This window comes from Henckelia pumila, chromosome 3 (assembly GCF_033568475.1).
Source record: "Henckelia pumila isolate YLH828 chromosome 3, ASM3356847v2, whole genome shotgun sequence".
NCBI lineage: Eukaryota > Viridiplantae > Streptophyta > Magnoliopsida > Lamiales > Gesneriaceae > Henckelia > Henckelia pumila.
Window position 1 is genome coordinate 144,834,737 of NC_133122.1, and position 17,133 is coordinate 144,851,869.

General features: G+C 33.9%; 2 protein-coding genes across 4 annotated transcripts; both read left to right on the forward strand.

The window, feature by feature from the left end:
- The first annotated feature begins 3,440 nt into the window (after positions 1-3,440).
- Positions 3,441-9,002, forward strand: LOC140890858 (3-hydroxyisobutyryl-CoA hydrolase-like protein 3, mitochondrial). 3 transcript variants are annotated; one of them, XM_073298986.1, is made up of 11 exons: positions 3,441-3,693; positions 4,014-4,115; positions 4,363-4,407; positions 4,654-4,706; positions 5,052-5,186; positions 5,281-5,377; positions 7,479-7,608; positions 7,786-7,964; positions 8,079-8,206; positions 8,323-8,424; positions 8,762-9,002. In XM_073298986.1, exons 1-11 carry the CDS (start codon positions 3,474-3,476, stop codon positions 8,861-8,863), a joined length of 1,293 nt encoding a protein of 430 aa, XP_073155087.1. In that variant the 5' UTR covers positions 3,441-3,473; the 3' UTR covers positions 8,864-9,002. The 3 variants fall into 3 exon arrangements, with proteins under 3 accessions (XP_073155087.1, XP_073155086.1, XP_073155085.1); XM_073298985.1 differs by lacking the exon at positions 4,363-4,407; XM_073298984.1 differs by lacking the exon at positions 4,654-4,706 and having other exon boundaries at positions 3,442-3,693; positions 4,363-4,427.
- A 1,073-nt stretch (positions 9,003-10,075) lies between these two features.
- LOC140889676 (uncharacterized) lies at positions 10,076-10,618 on the forward strand. The gene has a single exon (XM_073297398.1). The coding sequence runs from the start codon at positions 10,076-10,078 to the stop codon at positions 10,616-10,618; it is 543 nt and encodes a 180-aa protein (XP_073153499.1).
- The last annotated feature ends 6,515 nt before the right edge of the window (positions 10,619-17,133 follow it).

Consider the following 17,133-nt stretch of genomic DNA (forward strand, 5'->3'; position numbering starts at 1 on the left):
TTATTATTATTATTATTATTATTATTATTAGCTTCTATTTTATTTAACTTTGTCTTTTGTTTGTAAGTTTTTTTTTATCACACTTTGTTTGTAGATAGAAGGACCAAATCGATAACTTTTGGAAAATATTTAGGACGAAATCTGGAACCTAAAACATTTAAGACTGAACTGAAATTTTTTTAAAACATTTGGGACCAAACCGGGAACATAAAAACATTTAGGACTGAATCGAGAATTTTTGGAAAATATTTGGGACCAAACCGGAAACGTTTAAACATTTATGACTGAACCGAGAATGTGTCCAAACATTTAGGTCTGAACCGGGATTTTCCCCTATTCCTGGCACATCGACTGATTGTAATCGCTTTCTCTACAGTAATAATGATAGTATATGAAAGTTTACGTTTATACCCTTGTAAACCTAACAAATTCACTTTACAAGCCAATTTTTCCCAACAAGCAAACTTTTCTTCAGAAAGATGAAGTGGACGACCATGGCGAGAAATATATATATTTTTATTTTGGTATTTTTCACCATATCAAAACAATTTTTTTTGTTCTTCTCAGTGCAGGAGACACATCGGAAGTCTTAGGCATCATCGTTAAAGAGAAGCATCGACAACGTTCTAAAGTCCTCGTTTTAAAACACCCAAATTTAGTAATAACTAGCAACCGATGTACACGGTTTGCGTGTATGTAATTAATGTCTAGTTGAGATTATAATAAACAAGAAATTTTAATAATTTGCAAATAATATGTTGATATTAAAAAAAATACAGTGAAATTAATTGAAATGGATCCTTAATTTTAGCATGACATAGATGGTGGGTTGTTTTTTATGGTGAGAAATACAACCTGCATTTTTTTACCGTTTTGTCCAATAATCTATATGAAATATAATGTATGTTTGAGGGTTGAAATTGTAAATTTGCATTGGTGACATCAAACATACCAAAATAGTTTCTAAATAGTAGGGTGAAATAGGGTCGGGACCCGTCCCGTAAACCCCCTACCCAATTCCCATCCCGAAAAGCAACGAAATTTTTTTTTTCTCCCGATCCCGTACCCGAAACATTTCGGGACCCGACTATTCGAGATCCCGAATGCTCGGGATCCCGTCGAGCGATTTTTTTTTTCATGTTCAAGATTTCATTCAAAAAATAAAAAAAATGTGATAATTTTATTAAATATACTATTTAGAAACTTATATTTATAAATAAAAATAAATATACAACTTAAAACATATAATATTAAAATATTCCGGATAATGTTTCAAAATTTTGTTAAGAGAAAAAATGTATCGGATAATTATTAATAAAATGTTCGGATACAATTACTAAATAAATTTTGTTAAATAGATTGTCAAATTAATCTCTTGAGTCTTGTTCTACATATTTGTTCTAATTATATAATTATAAATATGAAATAATTAAATTATTAATTTAATTTTTTTTAAAATACACAAAAATAAAATTGCATTTCGTGATTTTACAATTTGATCGTCCCAACAATAAAAATTATGCGAATTAAGTCCACAATTAAGTGTTATATGAGTTGAAACCTAATAATATTTAGCTTATTATATTAATAAAATTATTAATAAAATATATTATTATATTATTTCGGGACGGGTCGAAAATCCCGTCGGAATAATGTTTTATTCCCGATCCTGCTCCCGATATTAATCGGGATGAAAAAAATCCCGAAAGTTTGGGTCAGGAAAATTTTGGATTGGGATTTTTTCGGGACGTGAATGAGATGAGATTCGGGAAGGGTCGGGATTTCGAAAATTTTTACCACCCCTACTAAATAGGTCTCAACCTTTATATAATAATAATATAGTATAAATAGTATAGAAGTATAGATACTAACTCAATCACAAATAAAATAAGAATCGCAAATCGCAAAATGTCAAAAAAATATATAAACAAGCATCGCAAAAGCCAAATCTTAAGGATAAGAAATTTATATTTTATTCCAAGGGCAATTCATATGTTTCAAGCAATTAACAAATTTAATCCATAAACAATCAACTATACAAAAAATTGTATACATTATACGTCATATTTTAGGGGTTAGTCTATGCTACACCGGGAGTGTTTCTCTCCCTATTTCAATACTATTAGATCACGTGAGACCCATATATTTTTATTGAAATTGACATATGTCTTGATGATCCAATGATTGATATTTGACCACATCATGGGGAGAGAAGTACTCCAGGTGTAACATAGAATAATCCCATATTTTAGTCCTATACACCAAACACGATACAAATAATCACACAAAATTAGGTGTCCTTATTTAAAATACTTGTCACTCATATTACACATCACTCATTTATCTTATTTATGTATCAAAGATAAATAAATAAATAAATATATTATTATTATTATTATTATTATTATTATTATTATTATTATTATCTCTTACTATTTAATAAAGCAAAGGAGGTCATAGAAACTATATTTCGTATTTTTGTATGATTTGACTAATATATCCTTCGTCTCAATAATTAAAAAAAAAACTTATTTGGATTATTGTGTAAATTTGAAGACCTCTCAACCTCCAATACACACGTTCTCTCTCCTCAACTTCTCAACCAAATTATCCCTCACTCTCTGTACGAGGTGAGACTATGCTCTACCAGGTGTGCTATAACACCAGATAGAGCTAAGCCCTTGGATCATGGTAGGACCCACATGAAAACATGTGGGCCCTATTGATCCAAGGGCTATGCTGCACCTGGAGAAGAACTCCAGGTGCAGCATAGTCTCACCCCTCTCTACGTGCATTTCATCACTCCTTCTCAACTTCTCAACCAAATTATCCCTCACTTCTTGTATGTGCATTTCATTATATTATCCGTTCAGTACATAGAATTATTAATGATACTAGTCGCATCTGCACATACTTTACATGTGTAATTAAAATATGAATATTATTTATTGTATACATATGCTATATGTTGTTTCAAATAAAATGAAGTTTAAAAGTTTATACCTTATCTCTGATTATAATATCTTATCCATTTTTAAAATTGTTAAAATATTATTTTATATTTTTCTAAAATCTTGAATGTTTAATAGATCTTATCATTTTGAAATAAACATAAAAAAAACTTTATATAAATGCACGCATATAAATTTTTTAATATTAGATTTATCATGTCATTATGAAATTAACACGAAAATTAATTTTTACAAATATATATGTGGGTGGGAAAGGATATTAGTATTGAAATTCAAAAGAGACGATTATTAAAAAAAATGGGTATTTGAAAATTTTAATCCTAACTTAAAAGGCCAATTGAATAAAAGAATCGAAGTAGACGTCTCACACAAACATGAGATTTCCAAATATATAAAACCTAATAATTAAATTATTGATAGTTAGTTAAATGCAAGTTTACTCAAACTCAAATGTTTCCAAATTCAAACGTTTTCACAGCGAATAAATAATAAAACTCAAACATGGGCAGTTTGCTACGATTACTGACGCAACCGTCCCCCACTTATCTATTTTTCCCCACGAAACTCTACACTTTCTCCCCGATTTACTTGCCAACCGCCCGGAGATTGACGATCATGGCTTCCACCTCCGCCGATGAGTTCGTCAGAGGAACAATTCTGCCAAATGGCGTCGCTTTAATCACTCTTGATCGCCCCAAGGCACTGAATGCGATGAACCTAGGTTCCGGCTTCATCATGATCTTTTCTTTAATGAGTATTTCTAATTTGCTTAATTAAAGTGGAATTTAGAGGATAAAAAAAGCCGTGTTCCTTGTTTACGTTAAAAAGAATTTAGTGTTCAATAAAGGGATTTTTGCCTTTTCGCTTACCTCTGCTAAATTCATATCCTGTAAGTGCCATTAAAGATTCATCATTTCTCATTCATAATGTGGAAATTTTCATACCCTTAAATGGGTTTGTAGTTCTCAATATGCTTGTGAATCTGCCATTTAGTTGTTTTTAATTTAATTTTAATTATTGTTTGATTGGAATTTACTGTAGATATGGATGTCAAATATAAGAGCTTTCTGGACAAGTGGGAAACTGATCCTCAAGTTAAATGTGTCTTGGTTGAAAGTAGCTTGCCTCGTGCCTTCTCTGCAGGTTATAAGATGTTCACTATCTTCCCTGTTTGTTTGGATGTGATCTATTCCCACTTGAACCTGATTAATTTATCCAATTAGCTTTGTTGTGTTGCTTCAAGTGTCTATGTTAGTTTATTTTTCCAATCATTTTCTACAGTAGTTTTATTTTGGCTATGTGATGATTTTCATTGGGGGTCGTGTTATTAGTTTTCCTTTTTGCAAGTTTTTGCAAATTTTTTGAGGGTAATCCATCATGGTTACTGCAGGAATGGATATTAAAGGTGTTGTTGCTGAAATTCAAAAGGACAAAAACACTCCTCTTGTGCAGAAGGTTTTTTGATTGTTGTGACATATATCCATCGGACCTGTTGAATGTTTTTTGTGATTGTCGCATGATTGTTGAAGTGCATTGCAATGTGAAATTTACTGTGCCTTTACATCTGTTGTTTATTCTGCTATGAATTCGTTCCATGATCGATGAGCAAGTTTTTGACAAAAATTAATTGTGGAAACTCGGTGTTGAATGCTAAGACTTTAGTGAACTACTTCATTTGCAGGTGGTGATGTGAAGCTGATCACAACAAAAAATCAACTGTCTGATATGATTGAGGTCTTTTAGTGTTATTAAGCAAATAATTTGATTAAGAACCATATGGACCTTTTCAGATCTGGGACAAGTCTATTTGATTTTTGAATCTGCTTGTTTGTATAATTGGTAATGAATGCAGCTAAGTAGCTTATCGACTAGGCTACTGCGCTTTATCGACCCTAAATTCCCAATCAATGAAATGATTTCAGCCTTTTGTGAAATAAATCTATTGCTTCATTGGGACTTTTCTGCTTTGTGTGACATAACTACCTTTCTCAGGATGCATGTGATATAAGTGATCCTCTTATTTCTTTGCGATTTTTTCATGCAGAAATTATTTTTCTCATCATTGTAAGTAATTCTTAGGTGTTCACCGCTGAATATTCCCTAATATGCAAAATTTTTGAGTACAAAAAGCCTTATATTTGCTTCATGGATGGCATAACAATGGGATTTGGCATTGGACTATCCGGTCATGGTCGTTACAGGCTCATTACTGAGGTAACCGATCTTCTACTCCAGTTTAGTTTCAGAGATATATCTTAGTGGGGAATTACATTTAATTTCTGGAAATAATTTCTAAATGTTGTTCCAGAAAACTGTTCTTGCTATGCCAGAGAATGGCATTGGATTATTTCCAGATGTTGGTTTTGCATATATAGCTGGAAAAAGTCCAGGGGAAGGAGCAGTAGGTGAGCCCTTTGTTGTTGAATTTGTTCATATCTTGGTTGCTTATTCATATACTGTTCTAGTGTTCTTGTCCATATGCAGTACTATACTAAGAAAATTTTTACAGATGGCATTGAACTTGGCAAGTTTGATTTAAATTCCTTGAAAGTATGCTATGCCTTTTCTTCAACTCGGTCTTTGGTCCAATGACATTTCAGAAATTCTTGTATTTTTCGACAACTATTGTGCCATGCAAAATAAACTATGCAAAATTGAGTATAAACAAATACATTAGACACAGTTTGGTTCATGGATTGCATGATGATGGATTAATAATATAAGAATTTTAAATCAATATACTTGGATTAGACAATGGTGCATGACACTAATCCTTGGAAGAACTTGAGTCAAGCATTGGACAAAGCAAGGATAATTAATCAATCAATGTCTTATCCTTCACACCAAACAATTTAAAAATATTTTCTTGAAAATAATTATTAAAATGAGCACTCTATTAATTAAATAATGTTAAGTAAATAATTCAAAATGTGAGTTAATTATTTATTTTCAATATTGAGTGTTATTTTTAATTGTAGCAATGAGTATTGTTTATACATTTGGGGTATACATGAGGTAATATTGAGTTGTGCATTTTGTAATTAGTCAATAATTAATTAATTAATTAATAGATAGATAACGTAATTACGTACTTATGTAACGTATAGTATGTTTTTTTAGCATTGTAAATTCCTTAATAAGAATACTATATATGTTAATGACCATTCACACACACACAACTTTGCTATGGCACAGGTTATATCCTATGCTATAGCATAGATTATGATATATGTTACATTACTTTGTACTTTTATGATACCAAGTGTTTTGAATGATAGAGTGTGTTATCTATCTTCCCATATTGTCTGGTAATAATATTCTATGTAGCATGGACATGGCAAACAATTTTTTTTAAGTGCCGGAAATGACAAAAACCGTGCCGTTGACTTTTTAAGGTTTGATCAGTCGGACACGGCTCGGACACGTTTGGGCTGAATTGCAAAAAGTTAAAAGTTTCAAGGGTTAAATTGAAAAACAATAAATTTCTGAGGACTAATTAATAAATAAATTAAATGAATTGGGCCTAAATAAGCCCTACATCAGTCTTTCTGGTTCCCGTTTCTTTCTTGGTCTCGTACTTTCATCATGGATGAAATATGGTTCTCTATTCTAGGATTTTAAAATTTTAATACTAAATTTATATATATTTTGCTATACTGCCCACCAACCGTGCCAACCTCTGTGCCCACCATGTACAATAGTTGAGTGTTTTATACATGGTGGACACAGAGGTTGGCACGATTGGTGGGCACATTAGTTTTGCTATGCTGCCCACCAACCGTGCCAACCTAATAAACAGTCTAACTGACTGTCTTTCAAAAAAAATAAAAAAATGAACAGTCCAGTCCAACTGACTGTCTTTCAAAAAAAAAAAGTACAGTCCAACTAATGAGGACTAGTCTGACAAGTGACTGTCTGTTTACTGTTGTGATTGGTTTTCTGTGGCCACACCAAATGTTGGTTAGAATTTTCCTAAAGGATAAAAAATCAGGATTCTAATGCTATGGAATTCAGTCTTATGGGCTTTGATAGATTGGATTGAGGCCCAAGAGTCTCAAGCCCATGGAAGAATGTAGATGAGTGAGTGAAGAGGAATAAAACGTGGGGAGTTGTAGCTTGTGAGGATTCATTCAGTTATTATTCAGTATTTTGTAACTAGCTTTGGCTAGGGAGCAAGGGCGGAGCTACATATATTGCCACCCGGGCTTTAGCCTGAGTGACACAATTTTTTTTTGAAATTTTTTATATATTAATTTTGATAATTTTTAATTAATTTGATATTAGTCCGGGTAGCTCAATTCAAAAAATTAAAGCATTAGAGGGGTTAAAATTCTAGCCTGAGTAGATTCATAGTTCTGGCTCTGCCATTTCTGCTAGGGTTACAGAGCTTGCTCTGGGATATATTCTATATTGAATTTCTTCATATAAATTGAGTTCACAACATCTAACCATAACAATTTTGCATTTCATCCATCGTGTTTTTCTCATTTTTTTTCTATTTTGCAGGGGCATACCTTGGATTGACAGGAAATAGGATATCTACTCCAGCTGATGCTCTATATGTTGGTCTGGGAACACATTATGTTCCCTCTGGGAGTTTGGGTGCACTGAAAGATGATCTGTCGAGGACCACCTTGTATGTTTTTTTTAAACTATTTTATTCACATCTTTGTTAGGAGAATATGCGTAATTTTATTCTTCAAATTAATTGAATTATCTATATCTAATCATCTCAAATGTTGATGCCTTCTGCACTAGAATTAATCAATTAATTTCTTATTACTGAGTTACTTTTAAATTTATTTTAATGTAGTTCTGAGGACCCCGATCAGAACATTAAAGAATTATTGGAAAGATACAGCCGAAATCCTGAATCTGAACCTCGTTTGAAGTTGCTTTTACCTCGGATAATTTCAACATTTGGAAGTAAGAAATCTATAAAGGAGGTTATTGATGAGCTTGAAAATCATCAGCTTAGTGGTGATACCCTTGGTAAGATTCTGATATTAGCTCTCTTTTTACCTTCCTTTATAGCAAGTTTGAATGGTTAACCTGCTCTGCTTTATTTCTGATTCTTCACACTGATTTCTCCCAACTCATTGGCAGTGGCAGACTGGGCAAAGGATGCGTTGCAAGGGCTTAGGAAGGGGGCACCGTTCTCCCTTAGTCTTACCCAAAAGCATTTCTCAAGAGTTGCCTCTGCTCGAGGAAATAGTACTGATGATTTGTCCAAGGTGAGGACTCCTCTAGCTTTTCATACTTGTCTGTCCCACAGCCTCACTTTTGCTTGGGGATACCAAAGTTTTTCTCTTGTTCTCACTTTGATATTTATCCCTGGAACATGCTCCAGCTGACTGGTGTGATGAGAGATGAATATCGCATTGCTTTAAGGTCTTCTCTACGAAATGATTTTGCAGAAGGTGTTCGGGCTGTCTTGGTGGACAAAAATCAGGTTATTGCTTCGATTGATCTGTATATATTTAAGTAATATTGACAGATTTTAATTGAATTTGTTATTGAAGCCCCAATAAATTTTTCTACTATTACTTTTTCAATGTGTTAGGTTTTTTTTCATGCTTTCGGTACTCAAAGTTTATCAATGATTACTACCTTCCCATGTTGGTTGTACCCCAGGGACTATTTCTTTAAGCTAGATTAAGACTCTTCTTCAAAATGTAGCTCAACTTCTTTATTCCACACTTTGGTTTCCAATCACCACAGAACCGCGGTGCTATAAATTAGGGTTTTCTGGTAGTATCGTTAATTTCTATTGTTGGCTTCTTCATCAGAACCCGAAATGGAGCCCACCGAGCTTGGAAGAGGTGAATATCAGTGAGATAGATGCTCTTTTTGAACCCTTGAGCCCAGAAGTTGGAGAATTGAATGTTTAAGCTCCGGTCTGAATATTTGATTGAATAAATTACTGATATGCAGCTGTTAAAAATGCTTTTATTAGATCTTGTATTCTAGGAATGTTGTTACAAAAGCCAGCTGTATGAACTATATGAAGCATCTTGCAGTTTGCTCTAATATGTTCTCTGTTACTTAAATCTTTGAAAACTTTTATGAGCGTGAAAAGGTCGGATAACAAAATTTGTTAAAATGATAGATTTTAAACAAAATTTATGTATTATTCCATATCGGAAGAACCAATTCTTACTAATATTGAGCACTTTGTAATTTAATAATACTATTTTATTCGTAAAACAGTATCGTAAATAGTTTTCTACACGTCCCCTTTAATCATGCTTTTAATTTAAAATGAGAGTGGGGTTTATTTTATGTCTATATATGGAATTCCACAATCAAATTTTATGAGATACTTTCCTTCGGCTAAAATAATAATATAAGGAGAAATTACTGAAATTACTTTTTATTTATTTATCTATTATTTATTTTAAAGAATCACTTTTTAATAATTATTGCTAAAGTTTAACGACAAAAATTCATTTTGGTACACAAACTATTAATAAAACGTCAAATTTGTAAATTAAATATTAAAAATGATTTAATTGGTACATGATTAAGTTATAAAGCCAAATATACTCTTTACTTAAATTAATTTCAAGTCTGATATTATTGTTAAATTCTAATAGAAACATATTTTATTTTTCAAAATTATTTTATTAATTACAATTATAAGCATAAATATATATTTATATAAATTTTACATTATAATAAAAATATCCTACTCATTACATAAAAAATATTATAAATATTAATTAATACAAACATACACACATGAAGTAAAAATTTCAAATAATGTTATATATATATATATATATATATTAAAATATTAAATTAAAGTTTTAAAATTAAAAATATATATATTTAAAAAAAAATAAAAAAATTCGAAAAACCGGTTGAACCGATTCTTGACCGGTTCTGGGCCGGTTTTTTGATCGGTTCGACCGGTTCGACCGTAAAAACGGTTTTTAGAAGCAATCCGAACCGGACCAGTAACCGGTTCCCGGTCGAACCGGTTGAACCGACCGATCCGGTCCGATTTTGAAAACATGGGTGTTGTGTGCTCATGGTCTAACCTCGCTGTTTAATAGCTATGAAGTTCAGAGGTTGATCCGAGGGGTGAATATTGCTAACACATGCCCACCACGATCACATTTATTCTTTGCGACGACAGCCTCATATTCTTCAAAGCTTCTATGGAAGAAGGAGCTAGGGTGCGAGAATGTCTAGCTCGATATGAGAGAGCATCGGGTCAGTGTGTTAATTTTGAGAAATCTACACTTTCATTCAGCCCTAATACAAATCCACAACTCATTGAGGCAATCAAGGCGATCTTGACTATTTCAGTCGTCCAAAGACATGATTTGTATTTGGGACTTCCTACAGTGTCGATGAGAAGTAAAAAGATGCAGTTTAAATATTTGTTAGAAAGGTTGCATAAGAGGATAAATGGATGGGGCCATAAAGATTTTTCAAAAGGAGGTAAAGAGGTTCTTATTAAATCTGTGCTTCAAGTTGTGCCGACATCTGCCATGCCTTGCTTTAAAATTCCAGTTGCACTGTGCGAGGATATTGAGAAAGAATGTGCAAACTTTTGGTGGGGTGTGGAGAAGGGGAAAAGGAAAATGGTTGGAAAGAGTGGGAAGCACTTTGTCAACCGAAAACTAGAGGAGATATGAGTTTTCGGCGGATGTCAGAATTCAATCGTGCTCTTTTAGCCAAGAAAATCTAGAGATTAATCAGATCTCCTGAGTCACTTGTGGGTCGGATCTTTAAGGGACGATATTTCAAACATGAGGATATCTTACATGCAAAAAATGGGAATAACCCCTCCTATATTTGGAGATCATTATTATGGAGCAGAGACATTATCCAAAAGGGATTGATGTGGAGAGTGGGAAATGGGAAAGATATCCGATTTTTTGAGGGTAAGTGGATACTGTAACACCCGAAAATTTTAATACGTAAATTCGCATGCATAATTAGGAAAAATAATTATTTAAAATTTATATTTGGGTTAAATGACATTTATGTGTTATTATGTGAATTATATGCATGATTTAAATTTATTTTAGCATTTAGCCCGCAATTTTAGAATTTCTAGATTTTTTAGAATTTTATTGATTTGATCGCGTAGACGGGACCGTGGACGGACGAGATACCAATATTTTTAGCCAAAAATATTTTACGAGTTTTATGAGCCTTAAAATATTATTTTAAGGTATTTTATCAAGAAAATTTTAGTATTTAATTACATATTTATTTAATTGTCTATTTTTTAGCTAAAATAAGCCCTTAAGTAACTTTTATTAATTTTTTTAAAAATAGCCTATTTAATTATTTCGGGATTAAGGGTTATGTATCAGATTTATTATTATTTTTAAGAGTTTTAAATATTATGTTTATGGTATAATATCTATATAATAAGTAATATCTATTATTAACCCATTATCTACTCAAATTTTAAACCTAAAATCAATCCCTATAACCGATTAGTAGAGTCATCAGCCGCCTCCTTCATCTTCTTCAACCATTCCTCACGCCTTCTTCACAGAAAACACAGCCCCTTAGCCGATCCTCCATTATTCATTGAAGTTTTTGGTCCGTTCGTCGTCCCGGAGCCCCGAATACGCATCAATCATCGTCCTAGATTTAAAAGGCATGTTTAAATCTTTCGTTTGACCACCATATAAGCTATTATTCATGCATGATGTTTTTATTTCAGAATTTATCATGGATAATCTGATTTTATACAAGTACGAATTGTGTTGTTGCATGTTCTTGGTGTTCTTGGTCATGACTCACGTTTTTAACTAGCATGGTGCGGTCCAGGGCTGTTAGCTGAGGGTCAAGGGGTGTCTTAGGGTCCTCATGGTCGAGTGATGTGGTTGGAAAGGGGCTAGATGGGTCAAAGTCGAAGCCAATCACTTCTGGTGCATGGTTCGCGCAGGTTTAGGTGGAAAAGAGGTTCGTTCTCCTTCCTCAGGCCACCATTTTGGGAGAGGTTTGTCGGGTTTGCCGGAAAGGGGAGCTGCTCCTGGCCGAGAAGGGCTGGAAGGGGCTGGTTGGGTTGTTGGATGTTGGGTTAGGTTTGGGTCGGGTCTTGGTCGGGTCTGGTATGTCTTGGGTCGGGTTAAGTCGGTCCGGGTCCGGGTTAGGTGGATCGGGCTCGAGTATTTTATAGTTTAAGTGTTTTATGTTTTAATTGGTTTTTGGGCCAATTAATTAGAAATAAAATTATTTGGACCTCCAAATAATTTTAGTTGGGCTTTCAAAATTATTTTTAAGTTAGCCCAATGATTTTTATGGGCTTGTGGGCCTATAGAAAATTTTTGGGCCAGTCAGTGATTTTATTGGGCCAATCCATGAATTTTTATGAATTAATTAGTAAATGGGCCTAAGCCCAATAATATTTAAGCATTTTATTTTAGTAAAAAATTATAATTTTTAAAATTATTTATTAATTATGGGGTAAGTTAGATAATGGGTTTTAAGTCAATTAAGGGGCTTAGTAAAGAGACCAACAGTCTGGACCGAAACCATAAAAAAAATCCCTAAGTTCGAAATATATATTTAATTATTTTAGTGCATGAAAATATTTTAAGTATAAGTATATATTATGACAAATCAATTAAATATATATTACGAACAAAATTTTCAGTGCATGCATTCATGAAATTTTATATATTTATGATTATGTATGTGTTGAGCAATAAAATATTTTTTCTTGATGGAAATTGATGTAGTGTGACATAAGGGTGGTTATCCACCATATGATTTATGAGGTAGTTTACTACCATAGGAGGTGATTTATCACCGCCACGTACGTTGGTTCAGGAGACTGATCAGTCGGCACAGTTAAGGTCACACTTACGGATAGGACCATAGATTGTTTCAAAGAAATCACATGCTCAAATATGTTATGTATGACGAAAAAAAGATTATGATTATGTTTAAGATTATGATTCAGCATTTATGTTATGAAAATGTTTTCATGCATGTTCATGTATCATGTATATGTATTAGTATGATTATGTGATGCATTATTTTAAACCTTGATATTCAAGTTTAGACATGTTGAGCCCCTAGGCTCACTACGCTTATATGGTGCAGGTGAGACAGATGTTAATTATGTAGCTCCTACCGGTGGTGAGGACGTATGAGTTCACGGAACAGTGGCCCCGTGACCGTTGCAGCTCTATAGTTGATGTTTTAAGATACAGTTATTTTATTATGCTGAGTTTCAAACCAGTTATACTTTATTTGTTATTTCCGCTTATGGGAGTTTTTCACTAGTATACTTATTATATTATTTCATGCATGAAACCTTTTTAAGTTGTTAGTTGTTTATTATTATTTGAGATATTTTATTTAATAAGAAATATTTTTCTTGCATGTTTATACATAGGTGTATGGGCATATATGTATAGTATTATTTTTAGTATTTAAAAAAAAAAAGTTTTCCGCATTTAGTAGTAGTAGGCGTTTCAGATACCTAGCTTGAATTCAAATTTAGGGGAGCCTTTGAATCCTTGGACCTTAGAACCAAAAGTTAGTGTTTTGATCAAGGATGGAGCATGGGACTCTGATATTATCTTGTCAAAGTTTAATTCACACATTGCGACCGAGATTCTCAAAATCCCTCATCGGATCGAGACCACTTGTTAGTCATTACTGGAGGTTTGATCCTAAAGGAAAATATTCAGTTAGAGATGGTTATCGACTACAAAGGGGGCCTCTTTGATACACCAACTCATCAGTCGAGTCATCCGAATGAAAATTGGTGGTTGTTCCTTTAAAAGCTATCCATACCGCCGAAAGTGAAAATATTTTGGTGGAGGGTGGCACATGATTGTATTCCAACAAATTATAATATCTTGTGGCATCATGTTCCGGTCAATAGTCATTGCTCCCTTTGTTCCTTTCCATTGGACACAACTTATCACTCATTATTGAAATGTGTTGCAATGAAAGGTTTCTGGAAACATACTCCATTTGCACATCTAGTGAAATAGGTAAAAGGAGAAGATGGGCTCGGTTTTTGTCTATGGATGAAGAGTAAATTAACCAAATCAGAATTTGAGGACATGGCCATTCATGGTTGGGAAGCTTGGAAAGAGCGACAAAGGTGCATACATGGGGAGAGTAAGATGCGAATGCCTGAACACATAACTTGGAGTGCAGCCTTGCTTACAGACTTTCGTCGCACACGTACAAGATCCGAGGGCCTTATGGTTGGCAATCGACATCAAGAGGTGCACTGGATTCCACCGACTCCGGGAAGGTTTAATCTGAATGTGGATGTTAGTGTTAATGAGGCTACTAACCGTTATAGTGTGGGAGGAGTCTTGAGAGATCATCAAGGAAGATTGCTTCTGGCATTTGGGAAATAGATCACACAGTCGCTTTCAGTGGTGCATGGCGAATTGTTAAGCCATATTGGAGGGGGTAAAATTGGTGTATGAGAGCAACTACAGGAACATTCAGGCAGCTTCGGACTCTTTATTAGCGTCTCAAGCAGTCACGAATGATGAAGAAAATTTGGGTTATACGGGCTTATTGAAAGAGTGGGTGCCCGGTGAGCCAACTTGTGGCTAAGGGCTTTTATGACTCTATGTATAAACAATCTTTTGTTTAATATAATTTACACTTTTATAATGGCATTTACTTTATCTTTTATCATATTATTATGTTGTGACATACTATAAGATGTTTAGATGAAGACCTTGAATATACTATAGTGTATGTAAGATGTGGTAGCACATGGGGATGACTATCATGAAATACATCTTATAGTCACTGTATATTCTAAACAGTTCCTAGTCGATTGAGCCGTCCGTTAATAAGGATAAGGATCGCTCGAGATTGAGACTAGCATTTGCGATGCCGAGTACCACGTTTCATTGGTATGGAACATAGAGATGTTCAAAACATGCAAATGGATATTCATATGATGAATGATCGAACTACCCTATCCGGACTTTCCAAGTGGTTATCACTTATCGAGTGGATAAAGTCCGCGGTTTTGGTTGTACACCATTAGTCCTTACTACTTGAAACATCATTGAGACTCTATATGCTAGTACTGTACTTTGACTCGTTTACCGACTCTATTGGGGTTATCAGGTGTCGGGATTGGGTACAGTTACGACACATATAGGAGTCGATGCTTTGTTGTCAAGGATTCACCACATACTTGCGAGTGTGAATATCCTATGCAATCTGAGGAGATATTAGTGTGACGAATCTCTGTCCAGAGTACATGATGTGTTTTAGGTTACTTGGTTTCCTAGTAGCACATGCGATGTCACTATTTGATCTTCAAGATGCATTGCATACTTATCTAATCTCGAACGACTCTCGATTTACCAATGGTTGTTGATTTGATCGGGATATATGGATGAAGGGACCGTACTGTACGCTAACCAAAATCTATTGGTTCTTGCAGGCACTATCAGTGATACCTAGGGAATCATGGGGCGATGTTGCTAGGCGCTCTTACCATGATTCGATGGGCAAGTCGGAAATTGTTGTTCCGAGTCAGAAGGAGTTGTGAGCCCACGGCTAGCTGTATCCCTGAACCATTGAGGGTCACACAAGTAATGGATTTTTAATCCCCGTTGAGATAATTAAATTTAAAGAGTTAAATTTAGTGAATAAAGAAGTGGGACTTCTTATTTAAAAGTAGAGGGAGTAAGATTTCCTAAAATGACATAGTGATGGACATTTTTGAAAACCACTGAATTCGGATTCAGAAAATTTATCTTGACTTTAAAAGATGCAGAAATGGTTTCTACATTGGTGAAATTGGTTTATCAATCTGAGTCACGATGAACTTTATATTAATTTCTGAACATGCGGGTTTTGCTTGTCAGGCTTGAACTTATGACTAATGGGCCCTAAGCTGTTAGCAGCCCACATTATAAATAAGTTATTGCAGTACAGAAATTACAGACAACAAGGTCACAAAATTTTCGAAAACCCTAGTTTTTCTCTCTAGGTGTGGCCGCCCCCTCTCTTCTCTCTGTTCGAAAAATCCAGCCTGTGAATTTCGAATTTGCAGTCTGGTTTAACGGATCAAATCTGTTAATTTTCTCTTCGTAGAAACTTCTGATAGACTTTTTAGTGCAGTCTATCAGAGGTATTAAATTTCTGTTCGTGGACCTGATTGAAGAATTGTTCGTTCATCAGTTCCTGGGATATACAACAAGAGCAGATTAATCTGTTGGTGTCCATAATCTCGCTTCGAGATTTTAAGGTAAAATTTATATTGTTTAAATTTTATGTTATTAATTTTAATCGTAGGAATTTGATACCCTCGATATGGAATCGTTCCATATAAAAATTTAAAACTTCCGCTGCAAAGGGTATCACTTTCTTTTTCGATCCGGAGAACGACCGTGTTCCATCAGTGATATCAGAGCCAGGTTGTTCTCGGATTTTACGATTAAAATTTTATCGATTGTACAAAGCCTCGATTTTTCAGAAAAATAAAATGAAAAAGAAAAGAAAAAAAAAATTATCGAGCAGCGCCGCGCGCAGATGGGCTGCACACAGCAGCCCTGCGCGAGCTAGGGCAAGCGTTGCCCTAGCCCGCGCAGCTGGGCCGCATGGAGCGGCCCAGCGGCTGGGCTGGACGAGTCCAGCCCAGTCCCGGGCTGCCCAGAAATTTTTTTATTAAAAATAAATTTTTCCTTGAATTATGAATTCTAGCCCAAAATGGTTTTGGGCTCAGTTCTTGGCCCGATTGAAAATTGTTTCAGTTGGTCCACGAGACAATGGGTCAAATTTGTTTGAGCCCAAAAATTTTTAAGAAAATTAATTTTTGGATAAATTTTGAATTTTGGAAATTTATAAATTTAATCCAATAAATTAAATCTTTAAATTAATAATTTTGGTACAATTGATAATAAAATATGATTTTATGTATAAAATTGGATTTTATATGTAAAATATGATTTTATGGATAAACTAGATAAAATATGATTTTATATATAAAATAAGATTTTATATATGAAATATGATTTTATCTATTTAAATTTTATTGTCATTGCATGTTATCCAATGAATTAATTTGGAATTAAAATTATTGGATAAGGATGATCGATTGTCATGACCAATATTATAGGTGTATGTTAGGTTGTTTACATTTGGTTTTATTATTGTTGTTGTGTTTTATTAATGGGCCTAGTTT